This window comes from Asterias rubens, unplaced genomic scaffold (genome assembly GCF_902459465.1).
Source record: "Asterias rubens unplaced genomic scaffold, eAstRub1.3, whole genome shotgun sequence".
Taxonomy (NCBI): domain Eukaryota; kingdom Metazoa; phylum Echinodermata; class Asteroidea; order Forcipulatida; family Asteriidae; genus Asterias; species Asterias rubens.
In genome coordinates, this window is record NW_022985694.1 from 476,608 (window position 1) to 501,105 (window position 24,498).

General features: G+C 40.8%; 2 protein-coding genes across 2 annotated transcripts; both read left to right on the forward strand.

Annotated features, from left to right (window-relative positions):
• The first annotated feature begins 10,572 nt into the window (after nucleotides 1-10,572).
• LOC117305633 lies at nucleotides 10,573-11,684 on the forward strand. The gene is made up of 3 exons (XM_033790511.1): nucleotides 10,573-10,735; nucleotides 10,773-10,997; nucleotides 11,218-11,684. The coding sequence occupies exons 1-3, from the start codon at nucleotides 10,573-10,575 to the stop codon at nucleotides 11,682-11,684; spliced, it is 855 nt and encodes a 284-aa protein (XP_033646402.1).
• Nucleotides 11,685-20,140: 8,456 nt separating this feature from the next.
• On the forward strand, nucleotides 20,141-23,141 carry LOC117305634 (uncharacterized protein K02A2.6-like). Its single transcript, XM_033790512.1, has one exon. The coding sequence runs from the start codon at nucleotides 20,208-20,210 to the stop codon at nucleotides 23,139-23,141; it is 2,934 nt and encodes a 977-aa protein (XP_033646403.1). The 5' UTR covers nucleotides 20,141-20,207.
• The last annotated feature ends 1,357 nt before the right edge of the window (nucleotides 23,142-24,498 follow it).

Here is a 24,498-nt window from a genome sequence, read left to right on the forward strand (position 1 = left end):
GCCTCCAATTTTTAATTGTAGAAGACGAATGCTAGTAATTTTACTAGTATGCCTTGCTGCGTTACCGCAGTGATGTTTTTACTCAGCTTTTTCGTTCCATCCGAAAAGTACCATTGCACGCTGGCAGCGTGCAATGGTACTTTTCGGATGGATCGAAAAAGCACGGTGAGTGACTCAGCTTGCAATGGTACTTTTATTTGCTATCACGTGACGGACAATCTTCCAATTAAATGGCAAGGATCTGCTTGGGTGTTATATAAAACTAACTATACTGCAGCCGATTTCACGAAACGCTAGGATTAATCCTATCTCGAGTTCAGGCATGAGAATCTTCCGGATTTTTCCGGATTTCCGGATTTTTCCGAACCTTGTTGTATTGTAATCATCGTATCCTCCACAAGCACAATGTACGTTGTCACATACAACTCGAATTTCCGGGGTTGGAAAATGCACTCTGTGGAGTCTAATCTCAACCTCGTTCTAGTTATATTCAATGTTAAATTATAACCTCGTACTCATAAACACATCGCTCTCGCCGCATAATATTTTCCCAGTGTGCGCCGTCGTTGGTCATTAAATCACGAACATTTCATTGCAAAAGATGTGCTATACAACCGATCCTCAAATCGCAAACACATAAAAAATGATTGTTTATGAAAAAGTATTATTCAGGGCAGAAACTTGGGCCAAATAGTGAAAAAGCAAGTTTTTTTTTTTTTTCTATTTGCTGTCGTTTTGGGAACCTTACCTCTGTTTTATTTATTTAATCTGTTGTGAATATTAGTACGTTGCATACCAATATCTTTCGAGCCAGTGTTGTTTTAATTTTAATATGTTAACAATGGTTTCAAATATACTTTTTCCACAGGTCAATCCTCCAGAAGCACCCCTCCATATGGTTTGAATCCTCTCCTTTTGCATCCTGGAGACATTGGAGTAGACACAAGAAATCCAACAGAGCCAGCAAAGCCTAGAGTTACCAGGGCCGACAGATTAGCACAGGCACAGGTGATTATTCATTTAGTTGTAATATGTATTGGTTACATTGTGACATTTTGTTTATTCTAGCATTAGACTTTTAGGTTAACAAACTTGTTGACATCATTTTGAATTTGTGTTTTCAATTATTAAAATGCACTGTGTTTTTCTTTTGTTTTTATTAAAAGGCAGTGGTATTGGGTGTACTAGCTGAGCACAACCTCCCCTTCACTATGGCACCTGCCCTAATAGACACTGCTAAAGAGCTTGTGAAGGATAAGAAAGTCCTTGATGACCTCACCATGGACAGGACTACAGCTTCATACAAGATGCAGTACGGCTTAAAGAAAACTGTCATGGAGAAGACACTTCATAATATCAAGAGCAGTTCATTCTCCCTGAACATAGATGAAGCCACAAGCAGCGGAAACAAGAAAGTGCTAGCCATACTCGTCAGCTACTACTCAGAAGAAGACAAATGTGTCATCGTAGAGCACCTCCAATCAGTGGAACTGGTTGTAGTTAATTCAGAGTCACTCTACAATGTGCTGGTACAAATTTTTCACGACCATGAAATTCCATGGAAGAATCTTGTATCTCTTCTTATGGATTCCTGTGCAGTAATGCGCGGAAACAAGACTGGGTTAGAGAAGCGTATTCGGGACAATAAGGCACCCCATCTTGTGGACATAGATGGAGACATATGTCATCACATCCACAACGCGACAAAGAAGTTCTGCAAGCCATTTGATAAGTTTGTGGAGCGGTTATTCAGTGATCTGCATAATGATTTCAAATGGTCACCTGATTTGAAAGAGGCACTGAGGGAAATCTGTGAGATGATTGGATTATCATTTACGATGCCTGACCAATTCATAGAGCACAGATGCTGATCATGCTATGATGTGGCTGTATCTACACTGCGATTGATCGATGCCTATCAACTGTTCTACTATGGCTTTCTTCCACCTGCAAACAAGTTTGTCTATCAGGCAGTGGTCCTTCAACTTGTTCGCAAATATGGCTTGGACACAACAGAAAGAGACAGAATAAAAAGTATTCAGAGAACACTGTCGGCAAAGAATCTCACAGAGCAAGGCAGAGATAGGAAGAAGAGGATAGTTGAGAAGTTTTTTTATTACTCTCACAAGACACAGCTGACCCTCCATCTCTACAAGTCTGTTTTACCACAACTCAAGTCGTATGTCTGCTTGTTCCAGACAAAAGTTCCACTAATCTTCAAGGCACATGATGGGCAGGAGAAGCTATTCAAGGGCTTCCTGTCTTGTTATATAAAGCAGGAATTCCTGTTGAACTTGAATGCACATTCACTGAAGAAGTTCAAGCTTGATGATCCATCCAAGTATCTTTCCAGTAGAGATATTTTTGTTGGATCGGGTGTGGCAAAGATTGCCAAAGCGAGAGGCCCAACATACCAAATTGTTCGGACATTCATGGAAGCCACATGTGATGCCTACAAGGCATGTGGAATATATTTGCAACTCAAGTTGCCACTGGCCAACCCGTGTCTTCAGGCTGTATCAGCCATTGATCCTGCGGCCCGAGGCCATAGCCTAACTTGTCGTCTTTTGAAGAAACTCGAGTCTGAAATTTCTGCATGCCTTTCAGAAGATGAGGAAGAGCAGTATGATCTACAGGTGCAGAACTTCCAGACTGATAGGATGCTGCCAGCGTATAATGATGGTGATAGAGCAGATGTGTGGTACGTTGATGCTTTCATGAAGTATCCAACCTTCGGGAAAGTTGTCAAGGCATGTTTGTCAATTTTCCACGGCCCACAGGTGGAAAGCAGCTTCAGTGTGATGGGGCATATCCTGGACCCTAAATCTTGCAGGATGAACATACCTACCTTTTCCTCCATCCAAACTGTCAAATACCATATGCTGGCTAGAAATAAGAATGCATTGACTGCATTTAAAACATCTCCCCATCTAACTCACAACATGCGTGGTGCAGCTGCTGCCTACAAGGCTGTGCTTGCAGCAAAAAAGAAAAAGAAAGTTGCGACTCCTGCGGCAACAAAGGTTGCCTTCAAGAGACAGGCCGCTATTGCTGATAGGGTTGGCAGGTTGGCCTTCGAGGCAAAGCAGAGAAGGATTGCCCGAAAGAAGGCTTTGGAAGCTCTTTCAAAGAACAGGGCACCAGGAAGGAGACCATAAATATTAAAAAATGAGTGTTTTTCTTTTTCTTTTAATATTTTTTCCCAACTCTTTTCAAGATGTTTATTACCAATAGTGTAAATTGCTTGAAGTTACAAAGTGTGGTGAATCAATATTAAATGTATGTGTCATTACTTGACTTTGAGTATTCGTAACCGTAATAAAAACAAAGCCCTTGTAAGAATTCAAAATTGTTTGAACTTTTATTACATTTTTAAGGAACTGAAACATTGGACAGATAGTGATGTACTGCATTTTGTTTTACCATTCCAGATAAATTTAATGAATCAAAATGTCTCTTAAAGGGCCTAGAATGCACCAGAGAGCATCTACAACCTAAAAAATTTCAGGGGCCCTAAAGCGAGCCCCGGACCCCACGCCGTAAGGGCTTCGCGCTTTGCGCTCGCAGGCTTCGCGCTTTGCGCTCGCAGGCTTCGCCATCGCAATTTCGTCTCTTTTTTTTTACCAAATACTTTTCCTTCTTTTTTCTGAAACTCCATTCTCATGCCTGCGAGTTACACGTAGGACGAATAACTCGTCCTAACTTAGGATCAATCTTAAGGTCTGCATGCTACAGTGCAGGGTTGGGACTCGTCCTAAGTCCTAAGATTAATCCTAAGTTAAGAAAAGTTTGGTGAAATCGACGACTGAACACTTAACAGTTGCGAAGCACTTAAAAATTGTTGACGCTTTTGTATGATTTTATCTGCTTTTGTTTAAGACACATACAAAGTTTAAACAATAACTATGTAGGCTTTGCTATGAAATAACAAAAGCCAGGCGTATGCCATGATATTCTGTACATTTGTTAACTTTTTGCTCACTATAATTACTGTGTACAATGTTTGTTTTATTTCATTTTTAAAATTAACAGAAGCAAAAGAAGGATACAGAAATGTCATGCTCCAAGCGTCTGAAAAAGATCATTTCAGTGAACTCCCAGAAACCCCTAATGGGTCAGAGGGAATTCACAGCAGATAGGCCTATAGAAGTGGATGAAAATTGCAACAGATGCCGAAAGCTAGAGGTTGAAAACAGCAAGTTGCGGGCCCTCAATATGAGGCTACAAAATCAACTCTTGGCAAAACAAGAAGGTAAGAAGCTGGTGGGGGGATTTTTTTTTTAATCAACACATGCTGTTAGGCTATTAAATGCCCCCCCCCCCCACCTCCCCTCACTGACAATAATCGCCTATGTGTTTCTGGTATGTTGGCAGCAGTGTTCGCTGTGATTCTTCACATTATAGTTGCTTCTTTACAAATCCCACACCTGTTTTTTTCTTGCACTATTTACATGTAAGAGTATATAAATTAGGATTTATAGCACCTACATAAAAAAGAGGCCTACTTGCTCTCTGCAGCTATTGAGCAAAATTTGAAAGAAATTGGTGATTATACTACTTCTATCTGTTAATTGACATGCAATGACCAAACTTTACTCAAAGGAAGAGGGATTAAATTCCTGCAACTGGTTATAAAAAAGCCTGTAATGATATTGTTTTTTCTAATGTATTTTCTCCTTTTTATTTTTGCTAAAAATTCAAGGGGACCATGACAAGATTGTTCCTGAAGCAAAAGTGCAACAGAAAGTGTTTGCTCCTCCTGCACCTGAACCAAACCCAACAACAAGCAAATACGTAAGTTTATCATTAATAAAGAATACTGCCAAGCTTTCACACTGGGCAGCACAACATTCTTTGTAATTCATAGTATTTGTAATGCTTTCATCAAATGTTCACCAATAACCCGATCTGTGTGAGGTTAGTCGGATCATGGAGGAAGGAAGAGAAGGAGCTCGAACGAAGGGATTTAAAAAGTCGAACCCGTGGTACCGCGGTCATTTAACTACACCTCGTAATCACCCACATACCTTATACAGACAATGGGCGACCTGGCGTATGTGAGTTTGCGCGTGCGCACTTGGTTCTTCACTAAACTATGGTGTTGTATGTCGTATGAATATAATACAGAAAAAACAACTTTTTTGAGACCTGATAAAAATTGTGTACACTTTTGCCCACCAAATCGAAAAACACAAATGAATACCAACCACCCTCAAGTGCTAATACCCTAATTTTTAACCACCGCTAGTGACAGGAAAGTCACAAAAAATGTAGAAATATGCCATGATATTTCCATGAAACACCACAAACGGTAAATGAAAACGTGTGTATTCACAATTCTTCTCGCCAATAATGCAACTTTACACATAGGCAATGGCGTAGAGTGGCAGTACCACACCTTCTGTACAAAGAGATCTAATCCTGCTTGTTAATCGGCCGTCCAGCTGGAGGTCTCCTATCTTTTTCCACTGGTCAGACAGGGGCATTGTCAGAGTATTCTTTTGTTACTTTCGCAATTTTGCGGGTCGTTCGAGCTCCTTCTCTTCCTTCCTCCATGGTCGGATCTAATGTGCAAATGGGAAATAGAGCTTTAAAATTCCAAACTTTTTAAATATTTCAGTCATTCAAGCCTGGCGAACTAGACTTCAAAAAAAGGAAGCCATCTATGTTCACCAAGAACCTCTGTGTGAGATTGGTGGGCTCTAATAAGCTGAGGATTTCTTCTCTTGATGGTCGAGTTCCAAACAGTGGAGACAACGGAGCATGCCTCCGGGCATTGTACAAGCTATTAGAGGTATGTAATTTAAGATTTTTTAGCAACTAAGTCTTGAACCAAAATTTGAGACCAAAAGTTTGTTGCTCTATTAATTTTGAATTGCAAGAAAAAAAAAAGTGATTTTTCTAGAGGCCCTTTTGTTTATTGTTTTTTAAGTGATCTTAAGACTGACCTATCAGTTTTATCTAAGTAGATGAACAATGAGATGTGAAACCACCCCACATCAGCAAATTAAAGTTAACTTTGCCAAAAAGTGCATTAATCATCAAAAGTGCATAAATCAAGTGCATTTTTGTTAATCTAGAGAAACATTTTTATTAATGCATTGCAAAACCCATCGTATTTTGAATATAAACCCACACAAAGTAAAAACTGAAACTTAACTTGCTATACCTTGGTATTAGATTGTGAAATTTCTTAGGTCGAGAACCAGTCAACTGACGTGTCACAAAACTTTGTCTCCTCTTTAAAGTTGCATGATGGTTATGCAATGATCACTGAATGCTGAGCCTTTAATTGCAGTCTATGGTCGCAGTCTAGGTATCAGCATTGTCTATAAACTGCGTCGCGTGTTAATTTTAGTGTCGCATGCCATCGCGAATGTGATCCGTTACTTAAATCGTCCTCAAACCATGAACTTCATCGTCTCTGTTGATATAAGATAGCAATAGAACCGAGGCATGCCGCATGATGATGCACGCTATAGGGACCAGCTTCATCAACTAATACAATTTTGTTTTGAATTTTGTTGTCTATGTTATGTTGGTGGGAAAAATACCACGGTATAACAAAACAATTGTTGCACGCTATGATGGAGTCCATGGGTTTTGAACAACATGGACCCCATGTGAGCGTGCAACAATTTTATAAGGTGACTGGTTAGAACCTCTTGTCAAACGTAACTTTGTCTTTGCAGATTTGGTTCGTCAGAGATATGGGGATGCGGAAGCAGCAAAAGTGAATCGTCACATCACAGAGAAAATTGCTGACCTAAGGAAATTAGAAAAAAAGACCAGCCTTCCAAAAGAATTGTAGATTATCATCCAACTGGTTTTTTTTCTCTGTCTCTCTCTCTCTTCGCCTACAGGAATAAGTACCATAAACTTAATTTATGTGACCTTTGAAAACCATAAAAATAAGGGTCATTCCGTGTCAAATCAACAAATTTTCAGAAAGACACCGCCCGTGTCAGTTTAGTCTATAGACCCTTTGAGATACCGATCCATTATGCTCCGCCCACTACACACCTTTAGCAACGACATCTGAACCTGTCCCAATGCCTCTTCATTTTGTTGGAATTGAGGTTGTTCAAAATCCCAGCTGTGATTAGTCATTGAGCTATGGTGCAAAGGCTTAATGGATCGGTCTTTTTTTTGTACATTACACGGACTCCCATTGTTTTTGACAACGGGTGGTCATAATTTGCTTAAGCCAGTTTGTAAATCAATTATTATTATTTAAGTTTAGAAAGGAAGTTAAATTTACTTATGAAATAAATGTGAAATTACATGGTAAACTGAATGGTAATAAAAACATGTTTCCTTAAATTATGCCAATTTGTTGCAGGAAGAAGTTTCTTTCTTGGTAGTTTTAAACTCCATGCATGCACATGGGTAAAGTTTTTAAACGTCCGTTCGTAAACCCCCCAAACAGTTAAGGCAGTCCTATTGGTTGAGAGCGCCTCACATGGGGATGTTTAAATGGATCATAAAGGTATATTGGGTTTGATTGGGCCCTAATGGGGTAGCAGGACAAAAATGCCAATTAGGTCCAATCAGTTGGAACAATATCCAACTGGATCCAATTGGGTCTAAAATGAGTTGGACAAAATCCAACTCAAAGTCCAACTCAAACCAAGTGAGTCCAATTGGGTCCAATTGGGTCTAAACCGAGTTGGAAAAAAGTCCAATTGAGTCCAACAAAGTCCAATTGGTTCCAATTAGCTCCAATTGGTTTCAATTGGTTTTGTAGCTCCAATTGGTTCCAATTGGTTTTGTGCCAATTGCCAATTGGAATTTTTCCAATTGGAACCAATTGGAAAAATTCCAATTGGTTCCAATTGGAAAATTGAATTGGTTCCAATTGGAAAATTGAATTGGTAATTTTGGTAAGGGAGCTGTAGCTCTCACTCCTGTGTAGCCTGAGACTTTTTGAACCGCCTCAAGGCCCTTTGAGAAGTTGCTGCCTTCACTATTGAAGAATAGGTAGTCCCCCTTTGGTTTGCATGGTGCTTTTGGTCTAATTGACCTGATGAACTGCCAGATGATGTTTTTGCTTGTACCCTCCAAACAAATTCTGTTCAAGATAGCAACAATAAAATGAAAAGGGTTACATTTTAAGTTTGCAAGGTGCATTGATAATTGGGAATAAGTTTGGGGTAACGCCACTTATTTTACTTATTTTACTATTTTTTCATGCTGTCAGTTACGTCAACTGAGTCAAAACTTGACATGCTTGTCATGAAGGCTATGCTGGACATGCTTTCTGTGGAGAGTAACTGATAGGTTTATTCACAGCTCTTCGTACAAGTTGAATTCTGCCATTCGGTTCCGCTGCAGCTGTAGAAAGTTAGGCCGTTGGCTTGGCCTAAGCCAACGAGGGACGGGTGGAGGTCCTGGAACTTCAACAGCTTGAAGGTGACTCGCGTCCAACTGCTCTAACACGTCAGGATGAGGGCCTTGCCTAGGTCCACGAGGGATAGGTGGAGGGCCTGGAACTGCATCAACTCGAAAGCGATTTGCCTGTGAATCGAGGTGGTGCTGAACTGTAACAATTTGTCTTGTTATTATGTTGATGCACCAGAGCACTAACGATAGGACTAGTTGTTACAACCAAAGCAATACATAAGTGAAGCCAATAGAAAAGTGGACACGCCTCTATCATGTTTACACATAAATGAGAGCGGTCTCAGGCAGTTTCCGAATGTATCCTTAAGCTTCCCATCATGCTTTGCGACAACAGCACCTTCTACTATAGACTGTGCAAGTCTCGCGCGTAGCCGGACAAGAAAACATGTCAAAGGAAGAATACTTTAATTTCCGATATCAAATCTTTGTTTTAAATTTTTTCTCATAACAAAATCTGAACAACAAAAAATAAAGATGTACTATAACGGATTATTGATATAGCCAATATTACTATTTTTGTACAAGAACACAAAAAACAGCGAAAATGGGAGTCTTGGGAAAACCACAGTATAGATGAGGAAAAGGCATTTCAGGGAGGCACTTCAGAGGAAACTGAGGGCTCTAGCGATAAGGGGAGCTCACCGGATGAGAGAGAAGCCGAAGACGTGTTATGAGTACATGTAGTTAACCAGCCCGGGGACGATGATCGTCAGGCCGAAGACGATGAGCCAAACCCTGATGATCGACGGCTAAAGACAGACTGGTAAGGCCACAAAACGTTTCATGAATTATACTGAATGATGCTTCGTTTGATCAGTTTATTTCTGCTCCCAAATATAGTTTAAGGCTATCCTTGACTAAATTGAAACATGAACGAACATGATGGACAAGGTTTATTGTTTACCTTCATTCACGTTATAATACATGTATGTGAACAACACATGCACTGACTTAGGCAGTAGAAATGTGAGGGGAGGGGTAATTTTTGTCTTGCGTTTTATACTTTGTTGGCAAAATTCATACGTTATCAATTTAAACTGATATTGTAGATAACCTATGTTGTTGTTTTTCTCCACCAAGTAACTGCATGGTGGTTGACACATGTGCATCTACACAATATCTCATGTACATGTACGTAACTGCTACTTTGGATTATGATTGCAGTAGTAATGATGAAGGAACGCACACCTAATCGCAGTCCGGCAAGCAAATATGGCTTGTTTTCAATGTTGTTTTGCCGGACTGGAAGTGAGGTGTGTCGACCCTGGCGGAGGTGGGCTAATGTAATTAGGGCGAGCCACGCAGTGGTGAGGGGTTTGGCCCGAAGGGCTGATACGTGGGGGAGGGGGGTTAACATTATGCATGGCATTATGTTGAGTGGTGTTTGAAAAACACCGCAGTAGTTGTCTCACGACAGTGTAACTGAGTGCAAACCGTTATTGTTTGTACTCAGTTCGCGGTGCGTTAGTGATTTTTTAAAATCACGAAGCGCCGCATCACAAAACCACGCAGCACAACCGAGACGTCTACGTCTCGGTTGTATTTTCACGAAGTGAAAACAAAGCGGTTGATTTCCACGACGTCTGACAAGCAAGCCGTCGTGGAAGAATAAAAAGGGTTGGTCGAGGACTATAATGTGTTCGTGTACATGCGTGTATGCAGATTCAAATTTATTTATCTCGCCCTTTATCTCTAGTGCCATCCCGTCTTAGTAGACCGGGGTCATCATTGTATTTGGTGTTATGTATTACGAAGGAAGGCGCTTATGTCTTAACTTATTAAGTGATTAAATTCAACGGATGTGTGACAAGGTATTGGAGTAATTTGTATGACGTCACATCCCATTTCCAAACGCATCTGGACAAGTTACTTATACGTGTCCGTATACTTATTCTGATTGGTTGATTGGTCTATGACGTCACATCCCATTTCCGAATGTGTCTGGGCAAATTTCTCATACGTGCCCGAATACTCATTCTGATTGGTTGCTTGGTCTATGAAGCCACGCCCAAAGTTGAACGTTTCTGGACAAGTTTTCAGAACGTTCCTATAGAAAAATGTGAGTACAGTTGGCTTATATAAGTTGGATTTTTGAGTTCGGATTCATTACCTACACCAAAAACCGAAGGTATTGAAGCAAGAGTCGATTATCCAGTATACTTTGATACAATGGCTGCTCTTCCAAACGTGAACACTGACCGGGCCCAGAATAACAGTCCGACACCGAAGCCACCTCCACCATCGCCTAGTGAAGGAGTTGAAACCGAAAACACCCGTGATATTCCTCACGACATGTTAGTAACTGGTTGGCGCGAAGCCGCGAGTCCGGACGGTAGGGTGTACTATTTCAATGTGTTCACACGACACAGCGTCTACCCACCAGCGTGAGCAGAAGATGTTGCCCAACAAACCCACGTCCGATGTGTTGTTAGCCGCCATGAACGATTTGGGTACTGCGCAAGACGACGCCTCGGTACCATCCGCCGTGCCGATGAAGCGTCTGAAGGGGAAAATGCCAAGCAGAAAGCGTACCTTCGAACCCGATCCTGACCAGGAGGAGAACGAGAGAAAGGCGGTCAAGTTTCCCATCGGAGGTGAGCGTTATGTTACTGTGAAGCGTTTTAAGGGCCGTCCTTACGTCAATATCTGAGAATACTACTGGAACGAAATTCATAGCAAGATGTTGGCGGGGAAGAAGGGCTTGAACCTTCCTGCGGAGCAATGGGTCCAGTTGATGGGGCACGCCACCGACATCAATAACGCAGTGAGTAAGATAACTGACTCTTAACTATTACCTTTCTGTTTCTGCTCCAGACGGTGACGTCATGCGTTGTAGAGCACGAGTCAGACTACTCCTCAAGCGGATTCTGGATAAAATAGTAAAGGATCAGATAGTGCGGAGGGTGTACCATATACAACAACAACTTCCCTGCGAAGGCTGTCAAGAGAACTGGCCCGGTCAGGACGACCACGCCTGTCTGTTTTTCGGAGACACACCAGAGTACCGCGTGGAGGACTATGTTTCCGAACATTATAAACATGTGGCATTATCCATAGACGCGAATGAGATCTTCGATGTATTCTACGCCGTATGTCAACTTTTGGTCGCCGTGGGTTTCACTCACCCGAAACTTAGCAAAGAAACTTTGAACGATACCATTCAGGAAATCCTGTTGGGGTGGGAAAACGAAACCGAGGACATCGCACAGACATTCAATTCGTGGTCGTTTCTCAACGTCACCAGACTCTTAGATTTTGTTATGACATCTCATTGTGCATAACGAAAAGTACCGGTGTAACTAATTGTACACCTTTCCTATAGTTTGTTACTTTCATATGTTAAAATTGTAACTTGAGTTGTAAGACATGTAATTGTTGTCATTAAAGCTGTTTTTCTTTTAAAGAAACTAAATGATTTGTGTCCGTCGTACGTTATATTTGTGTGCGTTTTCTAAAGGGCCTGTTACTCAATGATAGTCACAAGTAAACGTGAAATGGGATTGGGGTTAAACATTATTCAAACTTTGAAAGGGGTGGGGAGTCCTACAGAGACAACGAACAACAAATAAAGGAAAAAGACACAAAATTAATTAAATCGGCTTTCTAAACTTTATTGAGTAAACCACCCTACTGATTATTAACATTACTTAAAATTATAAAGACCCCCCCCCCCTCCTCCCCCGACATTAAATGCTTCATACGCTTATCATACATAGAAAAACACGACTCTTCCCATCCACCTCCTACCATTTAAGCCAAGGACTTTGAAATTTGTCGCGAAACAAAGGACAAGTCGTACACCTTTGTGTTAAAGTTTGGAAAGTTTTTTCTGAGAAATCGTTTACTGCTACATCATTTCCCCCTTTATCGGTTGAGAAAAACCCAACGATGGTGTCCATGTGGATATTCCGACAACGGTGTAATAGGAAAAACAGAGAATATTGACCGCATACAGCTGACAGTGGGCCCTGTAAGTTAGTACGATTATGTACAGTCTGACGAGTGTTCTTTTTGAGAAAAGTTGTAATAGACGATAGGCTTGGGTCAAAGTATTCTCCCACACCGTCCATGGTGATGTAAACAGCAACCCAGTGCTGTTCTGGTTTAGTTGAGGGATCCGTGTTGATAACAATGGCGCTTGGATGCGGGAGGTGATGTTTCGGTATTCTATCACTCGCAAACACTCCCCTGAAGACTTGGCGGGTAATGCGGTCTCTCTTTAAGATTAATGTTATCTCGTTGGTATCCATGATCGTTCCGTCTAGCTGTTGTAGTCGAAGATGATGTTACGAGCTTGATCAATCTCTAATATGTTGTTGAACTAGGCATAGATGATGATGTTGATGGTTTCTTCGAGCGGTGAGGCAAAGTGCATGTCCAGACGAAGGTTCCCATGCTTCACCAAGCTGAAGTGTCCACCGCACGCCAAGTCTGGGGTCAGGTCAAAAGCGTAGTGTGTACCCGTCTGGGTAGTCGCTCAGACTGATGTCGTTGCCTTCATTCATGTACATTGTATCCATACCGGAGAACAGCGTGTGATAGGATCTCACGCAGTTTTTCCTTCCCGCGGTGTAATCTGGTTTCAGAGGGGTGTGGGGGATCTGTTCGCCGTTGACATGTACCGACACGTAATTAACATTAAAATGCTGGAAGTTGTAGGGGTTTTTGGAGTATGACCCATTGAAGGCCGCATTGGACACGCAACCCACCACAATTATATTGGGTAGCTGACCCAAGAACAAGTGATCCTGAGTGAGTGTTAAGTTTCCCCTGGGTACAGACATCATTTTACAGACGACGCGTCGGAGGGGATACTTGGCGGTTCCTTTTTCCAGAGCTTTGATGTGTCCGAGCATCACCGCAGAACTGACCGTTACTCTCCGAATAAACAACGATGCATCCATAATCTTAATTTTGTAGGTGGGGTTTTTCCCGGAAGCCATGAGACAAAAGGCGTCGCTGCTGGGAACCAGCTTGACTTTCAGGTCAACTCCATTGATCAAGTGTTTGTCCTGACAGCAACTGACTAATAAATAGCATAATTTATGCACAATAAACCGAAACATTCTCCTCAAATTGTGAATAAGGAATGGCCAAATTATCAGATAATCCCGCACATCGTTAATATTTATATAAAGATTTTAATCAGAAACACGTAAAATACAGCACACAAAATGTTAAAAAATTACTAGCCAAAATCTCTTATAATGAGTGTTTAAATGTAAAATAAAATGACACTATAATTTCCGCCAATCTTCAAAACAGTCATCATCAATAAATCAAGAAAGAACAATCATCTGGGTGCATTTCATGATGATAAACAAACGACATTAACCTGATAATTTATCAACAGCTTCTATAACAGCAACTGAACATACATGTTAAAACTTGCTCTTTATCTAGGCCGCGAATTTCTAACCGCTTTTTGATTGGCTGGAGGCAGCCACGCAAACCAGGAATCGCGCGCTACGAAAAAGCAGACAACATTTGCAAGAAAATCCTAATAAAAGGAAAGTTGCAAGGTTTTATATACCGAATCTAAGACACTTGACGATTGCTGACTTATTTATGAAATACAACCAAGTCTTTCTGCATCTTAATTTAACGAAAGAAAGTTCTAAGAGCGTTTCCCTTGTTTGATAGGACAAAATCACGTGTCCAAGACCAAATGAATATTAATGAACTGAGTTGTACAATGGCGGCGCCCAAACGACCACTCGTTTTTACATGAATTAAATTTTACACCTCAAAGAAGCTTTCTCCATGTTTAGGGACAAAACACACAATAATTAAGTGAGACAAAATAGACTTGAACTCCGTCTCACGTCACACTCTGCTGAAAAGAACACTGTAGGCATGGACATACATGTGAAAAAAAATTACAAAGCAATGTTAATGGCTGTCAAAAACTGCACACAACAGTCCGGGCATATTTTCATCACATCAAATGTAAACATGAGGTATTCTCTGGGTACAACATTGTACAAGGCGCAACAGATACCCAATACATTAATATGATAGAGAGGAAAACGATGATACTGTTATTGATGATGATGATGGTGATGTTTTTTTCTGGTCTTGATAACCATTACCATGAACCACTTGTAAATGAAAATCACGAGGTGGGCTAATTCCTACTTGGTCTAAGAGAAGAGTTCAAAACCACAGTTAATGCATTATAGCTATGTTGCATATGGAATATCTGATATCATGAAATCATATCGTGAGGATTTAAATGAGAGTAAAGATAATTCGCCGAAAGGTGGTGCTAATTTAAAGACCTTATAAGTTAAAGACCTTAATCAACTGGGTCTTCCATCGTGTTAGAAAAATTAAAATATGAGAAGGCATTTAGCCATATCTCTGCAGATAGGCAAATCAATAAGTTTGCAGCAGTGTAGTTTGATTTTGTGGATCCAGTGGAGTATATTTAGGACAGAACAACAGAGGTGAGGATTAGATGCGATACATCCCAGTTGTTGTAACTATCAATTCCTTACTAAGAAATGATGTATTTGCTACAGTCTAAAAAGGCCACTTTGCAGATAAAAACCTTGAGAACTATTGTGATGGCAGTCTCTATGCAACCAATTAACTATTTTCTCGAAACAATATGAAACTTCCAATACGGCTTTACTTTGATGCAGATAGGCAAACTATTCCATGAGGAACAATGTTCAAAAACTGACGTTTGGTGCCGTTTTCTTTTAATCTTTGGAAATTATCTCCTTTATGCTTTATCCGTTTTTCTACTAGAAGAGGAACATCTTACTCTTCTGTTGTATAGCTGCAAGGTTGATTTTGGAGAGATTCACTTATTAATTGCTTCAAGTTGGTATCAAGGGCTCAGCGCTGAAAGGATTTCCATCTTTCGAAAATGCATACAATCTGTCTTCTTTCTTCGTAGCTTTTTGGTACACGTTGACGGAAATTAAAATGTGCTTTGAGTGCCTCCAGCTTTTCACCCTTTTTAGACAACAATGTCAAGTACTCGTCAACTTGATTTGAAGAGTGCCACAGGTCCAGTACATTATATTCAGTGTATGGTCTTTATTCTTGCAAACTATCTTGCGTTCAAGTTCTTCAGCATGTGCCAACTTCGCATATTTATACAGCAGCACGCATTGTCACTTGAATTTCCTGTTGGCGTTCTTTGTAGCATTTCTTCACATTTTTGACTGAATGACTTCTGTGCAGAATTGAATATTATGGCGTTTCTGATGATGGAGTCTTACCAGCAAGCCATTTCATGGTCTTATTCAGGGTTTTTCCCTAACAGATCTGTCCAGATGTGCAAAAACACTCTCAACATACTTATTGTCTTAAGGGAGTCCGAGGTCAGGTATTCTGTCTCACATTCAGGAGCATCTGCCCACTTCGTCCTTGAAGACGATCTGCAGTGTAGCCGCCGATGGGAGCTTGGCACTAAAATAACCGGACATTTTTGTCAACATCTCATGGTTGTGTCGGGTAACAGTTTCTCTTGTTATTTTCCAACGAATGCTGGTTAACTGCTGTGTGCGTGTAGAACTCATTATAAGGAATTTGCAATCTCTATAATCTCTTGATACTCACTTCTGTTCGAAATCCAGGTGGATAGACGTATCCTTAATAGTGGCATGGTGACTAAAAAGAAGACCATTCCCAGTGCTTTGCAGGGCGCTAAATAATGCGGTATCATGCAGCAAGATGGTTGTTTGCCCCACTTTGCAAGTAGAGTACTTGGTAGTTGGTGACATCTTCTGCCATGAAAAAAGTACTTGCTGCATTCAGAAATAATTTATTGAATCGGTTCCCACGAAAGCGCTCATAAGGTAAGCGCCGAAAACCCATGTCTTTCAAGGACAACTTAATTACAAAGTATATATTTATATTTGTTTATTTTATACTATCTAAGTGTTTATCATAGTGATTTTTTTATTTATATTCTATTCGAGGATTGGATCAGCAGGCTTTTGAGTCATAATGTAGTAGTACGCTTTTGTTTATCCTGGCCGTCTTAAAATGGATTGTTGTCCCTTCCTCTTCCTTCCTCCACATCCCGTACCTGTCCTGTACCCTTTTGTCTAATCCCGCTCCTCTAGTTACCCTGTATTTAAGTTGCCTTTTTTTTAAGTCTTATTATCCTTTGTTTTACATGTATGTATTTGTTTTTGACACTGGCCGAATAAATAATAATAATAATATGGACCAAGGCATAGCAGGTCACAAAAGAAGTTGCACAATTGCCGTAATGATTTACGCTCATGGTTTTTAAAATGTGGTGCACTTTATTTGTTTTGACGCCCTATCAGACATGGTACTTAGTATCATCTTAGTAAGTGTTTAGCGGTGTTTCTTTCACTGGTTGAAGCTTGGTCCTTTATATCTCTTAAAATCTGTTAGAAAGTATCCTGGTCAGACTTCGAAGCAATGTTGCGTGTTCCTATAGTGTTAAACTCCCTCAAGGTGAAAACCTTCATACTTCTTTCCGAACTTGGATGTCTCATCACTAAACAGTGCCAAAATTGTTTTTACTAGATATCCATTCAGTTACTGTTGCTGTGACATCGTTCCCCTAATCACATTCCACCCATTGATAGTTGACTTGGATGGTATTACATTTGCCTTCTTATCTGCTAACTTCAAAACACTTGCTTTTACCGGAGGTACTTTTGTTGTTGCTACATTGAACACTAACTCTCCCTTTTTTCTAATAGTGAACCCCTAATGAGTCAGTTTTTGTTTCAATTTTGTCAGTAATTTTTTGCTATGGTGTCTTGGACACGTCCTCCGAGCTATTCATAGTTGACTTTTATTTCTTTGTTATAAAATCTTGCATTTTCAAGCTGCATTGTAATTTTCCTCATCTTTCTATGTTTCTTGCTTTTGTTTTTCTCTAAACACTTATCACATGACCTGTTTCTCGTGAACTCTGCATAATTATACAGTTCACTCTACTTTTTGAAACGTTCTCCGACCAGGTTCACTTCTGCACTCGATTCAGTGACGATAAAAGGCAGGCAGAAGCTCCAGCCCAAATATGGCAACAGTACTCCATGAGGGGACGTATAGTTGTCTTGTAGAGGTAGAGAGTAGCCTCATCAGGAGGCAAGAACTTCCGAGCTCGATACAGACAACCTTCTCGCATGGAAGCACTCTTGGCGATACCAGAGATATATACCTCCCAACCCGTATTACTGGAGATGTATATCTATTTTTTTGTGTTCTTCTGTGTTCTGGTCCCTGAATGACCTGCACATACAATTTGTTATCTTTCACATACAGTTTCCAGTCTGATATATTCACTTTATCTCTGACATGTGTTAAAGCATTTCAAATTTCACATTTTCGTAATTTTGTTGTGGACATTACTTTGTCCACATTGTCTTGTGTGTGAAGGTATGACATCTACAAGTTGGTCTCCATACCAATGAGGATATCATTAAACAGGTTAATGAGCAGAGTCTCAACACTACGATGGGTCCGGTATGCAGCCTGACAATTGTCCAGAAGGTCATGTTCCTTTAGAGGCTCTTCCTAGATGGCCTAAAACCCACGCCCGGTTTTGAGGCTCTTCCTAGATGGCCTAAACCCATGCCAGGTTTGAGGCTCTCCCCAGATGTACCAATCTAGTGCCAGACGTCAATTTAGAAGAGACACCGTGTAACCAGCACATCAAACCCAGTCATCAAACTTCCGGTAGCTATAATCTTAGAGTCTCTCATTTGAATTGTATTAAATCTGCCATGTACATTATTAATTGTTCTATTGCTTTAAATATTGTTCTTTGAGTAAAATAAATTATCATCGTGAATATAATCGCTGGTTAGGTTTCACTCTTCCTTGTCAAATGTCTCTGTCGTGCTTTAGTTCCTTTTTGACATTGTAATGGACTAGGCGCACGTAACACTTGCTAGGTGCTTCGCTCCTGCAACCTGAGAAGAAAACATCGTTTTTCATTTTTTGAAGATTGACTAGATATTCTCTTCGTGGCTTTTTATATTTAAGTGTCTGCTTCAGTTTTTCCCTTTTGTTTGAACGAACATATCTTCCTTTAATTTCCGATTTATGATGAGTAGGGTGACCTGTAAAATCAACTTTTAGCTGTAATTTATTTCATCATTCATTTTTATTTTAAACGTTACATTACAACCATTGAAGTTGCAATAGCCATTTGCCGAAAAAGCGAAAGTAGACGTCCTTCGTGTTGTTTTTGCGCTTACATAATGTCGTCGTAATTGAAGAGAGCAGAATGGATGAATTTTTTTCAGAGGTTTTAAAAACACATTTACCCAGTCTGCGGGCAATTTGTGTCCATTTTGGTGTCTCCTAAGTTTATCCCATTTTCGGCTGTCAATGTAAATATAACAATCCTGAGATGGGGGTGCCTTAATTTCACGGTATTTTCTTTCTTTCCGGGAAGCTACCTGTGGTGATTTTACATGTTATTGTAATAGCGCCCTCTCTTGGCAGACTTTAGACAGTTAAAACATGGCTACCTAGTTACAGACATGTAGCAGTTCATGAATAAATATAATCAAAGAATAATCCTTGCCATCCGTGTAATCTCAAATCAAAACATGGTGTCAGAAGTGAAGATTTCTCCTGTCAAGACAGTATAGCTGAAGATTGATAGAAGGTGAGCCATAAATCAGCCATAAAACTCAAGAATTGCCGATATAAAAAGACATAGAAAAAAAACGTTGTAACGTTTATTGTCGAACTGATCTCATACGTTGGGGGACGGGCTTTGCTCCTCCTGTTGTCTAGCTATTACAGGCTTTATAATAGGGGTATGTACCTGACAGAGATCTATAATACTCATCAATAAAAGGACAATCTTGAACACTAAAATGGCACATCTACCCCATCTATCACAACCTCCGGCATTGGATCTGACTGGCAACCTTGCCGAGAATTGGAAACGGTTCAAGCAGCGATATACATTGTATAATATAGCTTCAGAATTAACTGAGAAAGATGATAAGACTCAGACATCAACTCTCCTTCATATCATAGGGGAGGCAGCCCTCGACATCTACAACACATTTATTTTTGAATCGGAAGATGATAGTATGAAACAAGATGTTGTGCTAAAGAAGTTTGAGGAATACTGCATGCCGAAGCGCAATATCACATTTGAACGCCACAGATTCTTTACCAGAGATCAGCAACCAGGAGAAACCATTGATCAGTATGCTACGGAACTCCGTACCCGCAGTAAATCTTGTGAATTCGGCGAGCTTAAAGATTCGCTAATCAGAGATCGCATCATTTGTGGAATTCCAGAGGATAGCTTAAGAGAGAGACTCTTAAGGGGAGATAACCTCACTCTGGAAAAAGTCATGCAGCTATGCAGAGCAGCAGAAACCACAAAGCTACAAGCAAAAGAGCTAGCTCCATCCGGCAAGCCAGTAGTAGATGCAGTACGAGCAAAAGATCGAAGATCGAATGGCAAAGGAAATTTCTCCAAAAAGTCTCCACATGCTTCGAATAAGGGTAACAAGACATGTTATCGATGTGCCCAAACACACGAGTATGGTGCATGCCCTGCTCATGGAAAAACGTGCACAAAATGTGGAAAAATAAATCACTTTGCAAAAGCCTGCAAGGGTGCACAAAGCTCTCCGTACAGACAGAAAAATGTACACAACGTCACTGAAACTCCAGAAGATATGGAAGAATTCTTTGTGGATGTGATAGACAGTGATTCAGGCAACGATGAATGGAAAATTCAACTCAATACACATGGTATAAAAGTAAACTACAAGTTGGATACAGGGGCTCAAGCAAATCTCCTTCCTGAAAAGCTGTTTCAACAAATGAAACCACAGCCAAAGCTTCACGCAGCAAAAGTAAAGGCTACAGGATATTCGGGAGTAGACATACCCATCACCGGCAAATGTATGGTGAAAGTGCAACACAAAAGTAAGAACTACTTCATTGCATTTCTAGTCACACCAGGTAATCATCAGCCATTGTTAGGGTTGCAAGCTTGTGAGAAGATGAACCTCATAAAAAGAGTACTAAACATCACTAAAACACCCCTCGAAGTAGAAGATTTTGCAGATGTGTTCACCGGGTTAGGATGCCTACCTGGAACACACCACATCACAACAAGTGAAGATGCCATACCTGTCCAGCATGCATGTAGGAAAGTGCCTTTTCCTCTACAGGGAAAGCTCAAAGAAGAGCTGGACAAAATGGAGCAAATGCAGGTGATCACAAAGATAGACCAACCAACAGATTGGGTGTCGTCACTCTGCGTCGTTGACAAGAAAAACGGCAAGCTCCGAGTGTGTCTGGACCCACGAGATCTAAACCGGGCAATCAAGAGACAGCACTACAAATTGCCATCTCGTGCTGAAATTACAGCACACTTTGCAGGAGCAAAATTCTTCAGTAAACTTGATGCCTCAAGCGGATTTTGGCAAATCAAATTAGATGATGCCAGCTCAGAACTTTGCACGTTCATCACACCGTTTGGAAGGTATCGTTTCCTTCGTCTTCCCTTTGGCATCAGCAGTGCACCAGAGGTATACCACAAAATCATCCATGATCTCTTTTCTGAAGTGCCAGGGGTCAACACAATGATGGATGATATCATCGTTTGGGGTTCAACTCGCGAAGAGCATGACCAGAATCTCCGACAAGTACTAGAGATAGCAGAGCGTAATAATCTCAAACTGAACCGAGAAAAGTGTGAGTTTGGGGTGAGAAAATTGACCTTCATTGGAGATGTCATCAGCGACCAAGGAGTCTTGCCTGATCCCAAAAAGGTCTCTGCTATCCTCAACATGCAGAAACCCCAAAATAAGAATGATGTACAAAGATTCATGGGGATGATCAACTACATGGGCAAATTCATTCCAGATCTATCTACCAAGTCAGCACCACTACGCAGCTTGCTTGACCAGAAGAATCAATGGATGTGGCTTGAAGCACAGGAAAAGGCGTGGCAAGAACTGAAAGTTATACTGACAACAGCGCCAGTGCTCAGGTTCTATGACCCCAAAAAGCCCATCAAGCTATCAGCTGATGCATCAAAGAATGGGCTCGGTGCAGTTCTACTACAACAGTATGATAATGAATGGGCACCAGTGGCGTATGCATCCAGAGCCATGACAGCGGCCGAGACAAGATACGCCCAAATTGAAAAGGAACTGTTGGCCATAACCTATGCATGTGAACGCTTTCACCAGTACATCTACGGACAACAAATAGAAGTGGAAACTGACCATAAACCACTCATTCCGTTGTTCACTAAACCACTGTGTGATTGTCCATTAAGAGTACAACGCATGCTCATCAGAGTACAACGCTATGACTTGAAAGTGTCTTACACACCGGGTAAATACATGTATACCGCTGACACACTTTCAAGGGCAGTCGATCCTCATGCAGATAAAGACAGCTCCAAAGAGGATGACATTCAAGCCTATGTCAATACTATATTGACCAACATGCCAGTGTCCTCTAACAGGAAGAAAGAAATCGCCCTGGAGACAAAACGCGATGAAACCCTCAAGACACTGAGCACAATCATCAATGAAGGTTGGCCCGACGTGAAGAGCAAATGTCCAGTTGCAATCAGCGATTACTGGAACGCACGTGATGAACTTTCACAAGCAGACGACATGTTGTTCAAGGGAACTAAAATAATCATCCCAACATCAATGCGCCGAAACATGCTTGAGAAAATCCATGAAGGTCACCTCGGCATTGAGAAATGTAAACGTAGAGCCAGAGAAGTGATGTATTGGCCTCGCATCAACCAAGATGTAGCTGACATGGTAAAAAATTGCAACTCATGTCAAACATACCAGCCAAAGCAGACGGCAGAAACACTCCAGCCGCACCCTACTCCCGACCGCCCATGGCAAAAGGCAGGAGCAGATTTGTTCACACTCAACAGTAAGAACTATATAGTCATTGTAGACTACTTCTCACAATTTGTAGAAATTTGCACATTGACAAGCACAACCAGCGGCACAGTGATTAACAACTTGAAGTCTGTGTTTTCGCGACAGGGAACTCCACATGAAATGTTCACCGACAATGGACCCCAGTTTTCCAGTGCTGAATTCAAACGCTTTTCAGCAGATTGGGACTTCACACACACCACATCGAGTCCCCACTATCCTCAGTCAAATGGATTGGTGGAAAATGCTGTGAAAATTGTCAAGAACATGATCCGCAAAACAGTTAACAGTGGCCAAGACATCTATAGAGCTTTGCAGATTTATCGCAGTACACCACTTGAGTGCGGGAAATCCCCAGCAGAGCTGCTGTACAACAGAAGAATTCGTTCCAATCTTCCCATGGTGGACAGCTTGCTTGGTTTTAAACATCTCGACAGTAAAGCATTCAAGCAAAGAAAGGACGCACAAAAGGAAAAACAAAAGGGTGGATCCCGTGACCTTCCTCTACTTCAAGTAGGAGATACCGTGAGGCTGCTGGATACGACTAAGAATATGTGGTCTCAGGGCGGAGTAGTTACAGCCGCATTGCCAAACCGTTCATATCAAGTAGATACAGGCAATGGCACGAGACGTCGTAATAGGCGGCACTTGAGAGTTGCTTCACAACCGCCACAGCAGTGTGACTTCATCGAGCCATCATCAAAAGAACAGGATTTCGAAACAACCACGACCGCAACAGCAGTTGAGCCGAACAACAACGACATCACTCAACCAACAGCTACTATGACCAGGAGCGGACGAGTTGTTAAGCCACCGATAAGACTTGATCTATAAATCGCGAGACTTGCCAAACCTTACTTACAGTCACAGTTAAACTTAGCGTTAATTAGTTTACAGCGTTCATGAGTTTACAGCGTTAATGAGTTTACAGCATTATCTTCAAGTTCTTAAATTTAAAGTTTTCTTGAGGAAATTTAGTTGTTTTTATAAACACCAGTCTTCGAGAATTAACACTGAACTTTTCCGCATCGTCTTCATTACACTACCGCATCGCGATACGCGTATCAACTGGAATGTGAACTTTGAACTATATACATGTACACTGTCGGGACAATAACTTCATATTATGAACTTCTTTATTTAAAGAAAGGAAGATGTGGTGATTTTACATGTTATTGTAATAGCGCCCTCTCTTGGCAGACTTTAGACAGTTAAAACATGGCTACCTAGTTACAGACATGTAGCAGTTCATGAATAAATATAATCAAAGAATAATCCTTGCCATCCGTGTAATCTCAAATCAAAACACTACCTTGTTTTCTTTTTTACAGCACATTTCTGAGATAACTTCATGTGGTATGTCACCGAACATGTTGTCGGAACTGTCATTATCACTGATTCCATCTTGCGAACGATTTGATTGTTCTTCGTCTGCTCTATAATGTTCATATAATTCATCATAATCGCCATGATCACTTGTGAGATAGTTTGATGAATGGTTACTAGAGACGTCATCACGTGTACTCAAATTATCTTTATCATCAGTAGATTGAACATGAGTTGTGAGGTTGTTATCAGAATCATCATGATCACTTGAGAGATAGTTTGATGAATGATTACTTGAGACGTCATCACGTGTACTCAAATTATCTTTATCATTGGTCGATTGAATGTGAGTTGTGAAGTTGTTTTCAAAATCATCATGATCACTTGAGAGATAGTTTAATGAATGGTTACTTGAGACGTCATTACGTGAACTTCAATTATCTTTATCATCGGTCGATTGAATGTGAGTTGTGAAGTTGTTATCAGAATCATCATGATCACTTAGGAAGGAATTTGATGAACGCGAAGAACAAACGTCATCACGTGTATTTAAATTGTCTCCAGACTGACTATGGCTGTCTAATTTAGAAGCAGGTTCATTTACGCGGGTCTCTTCGTTAGATCCACAGTCATCACTCTCAGGCTGACTATCAGATTTCACCTCACCCTCTCGAGATGAAAATGTTTCATTTATGTTGCCGTCTTCAGTCAAACCAACGTCTCCATTGTGATTATCGGTGTGGTCATTTGATTTATCGGGTGTTTGATCTGCAGCTGTGTTATTGTCATCATGCCTATGTTTAAAAACCAATTTATTTGAGTTGCATCCATTTATACCACAATAAAAAGTTACATGTTCCGTAAA

Excerpts from the sequence above, each read along its gene's own strand:
- LOC117305633 (XM_033790511.1), top strand. The coding sequence starts at position 10,573 with ATGGCTGCTCTTCCAAACGTGAACACTGACCGGGCCCAGAATAACAGT. Across the intron at positions 10,736-10,772 it reads CGAAGCCGCGAGTCCGGACG|CGTCTACCCACCAGCGTGAG; the intron begins GTAGGGTGTACT and ends CACACGACACAG. Across the intron at positions 10,998-11,217 it reads GGTCAAGTTTCCCATCGGAG|ACGGTGACGTCATGCGTTGT; the intron begins GTGAGCGTTATG and ends TTTCTGCTCCAG.
- LOC117305634 (XM_033790512.1), top strand. The coding sequence starts at position 20,208 with ATGAAACCACAGCCAAAGCTTCACGCAGCAAAAGTAAAGGCTACAGGA.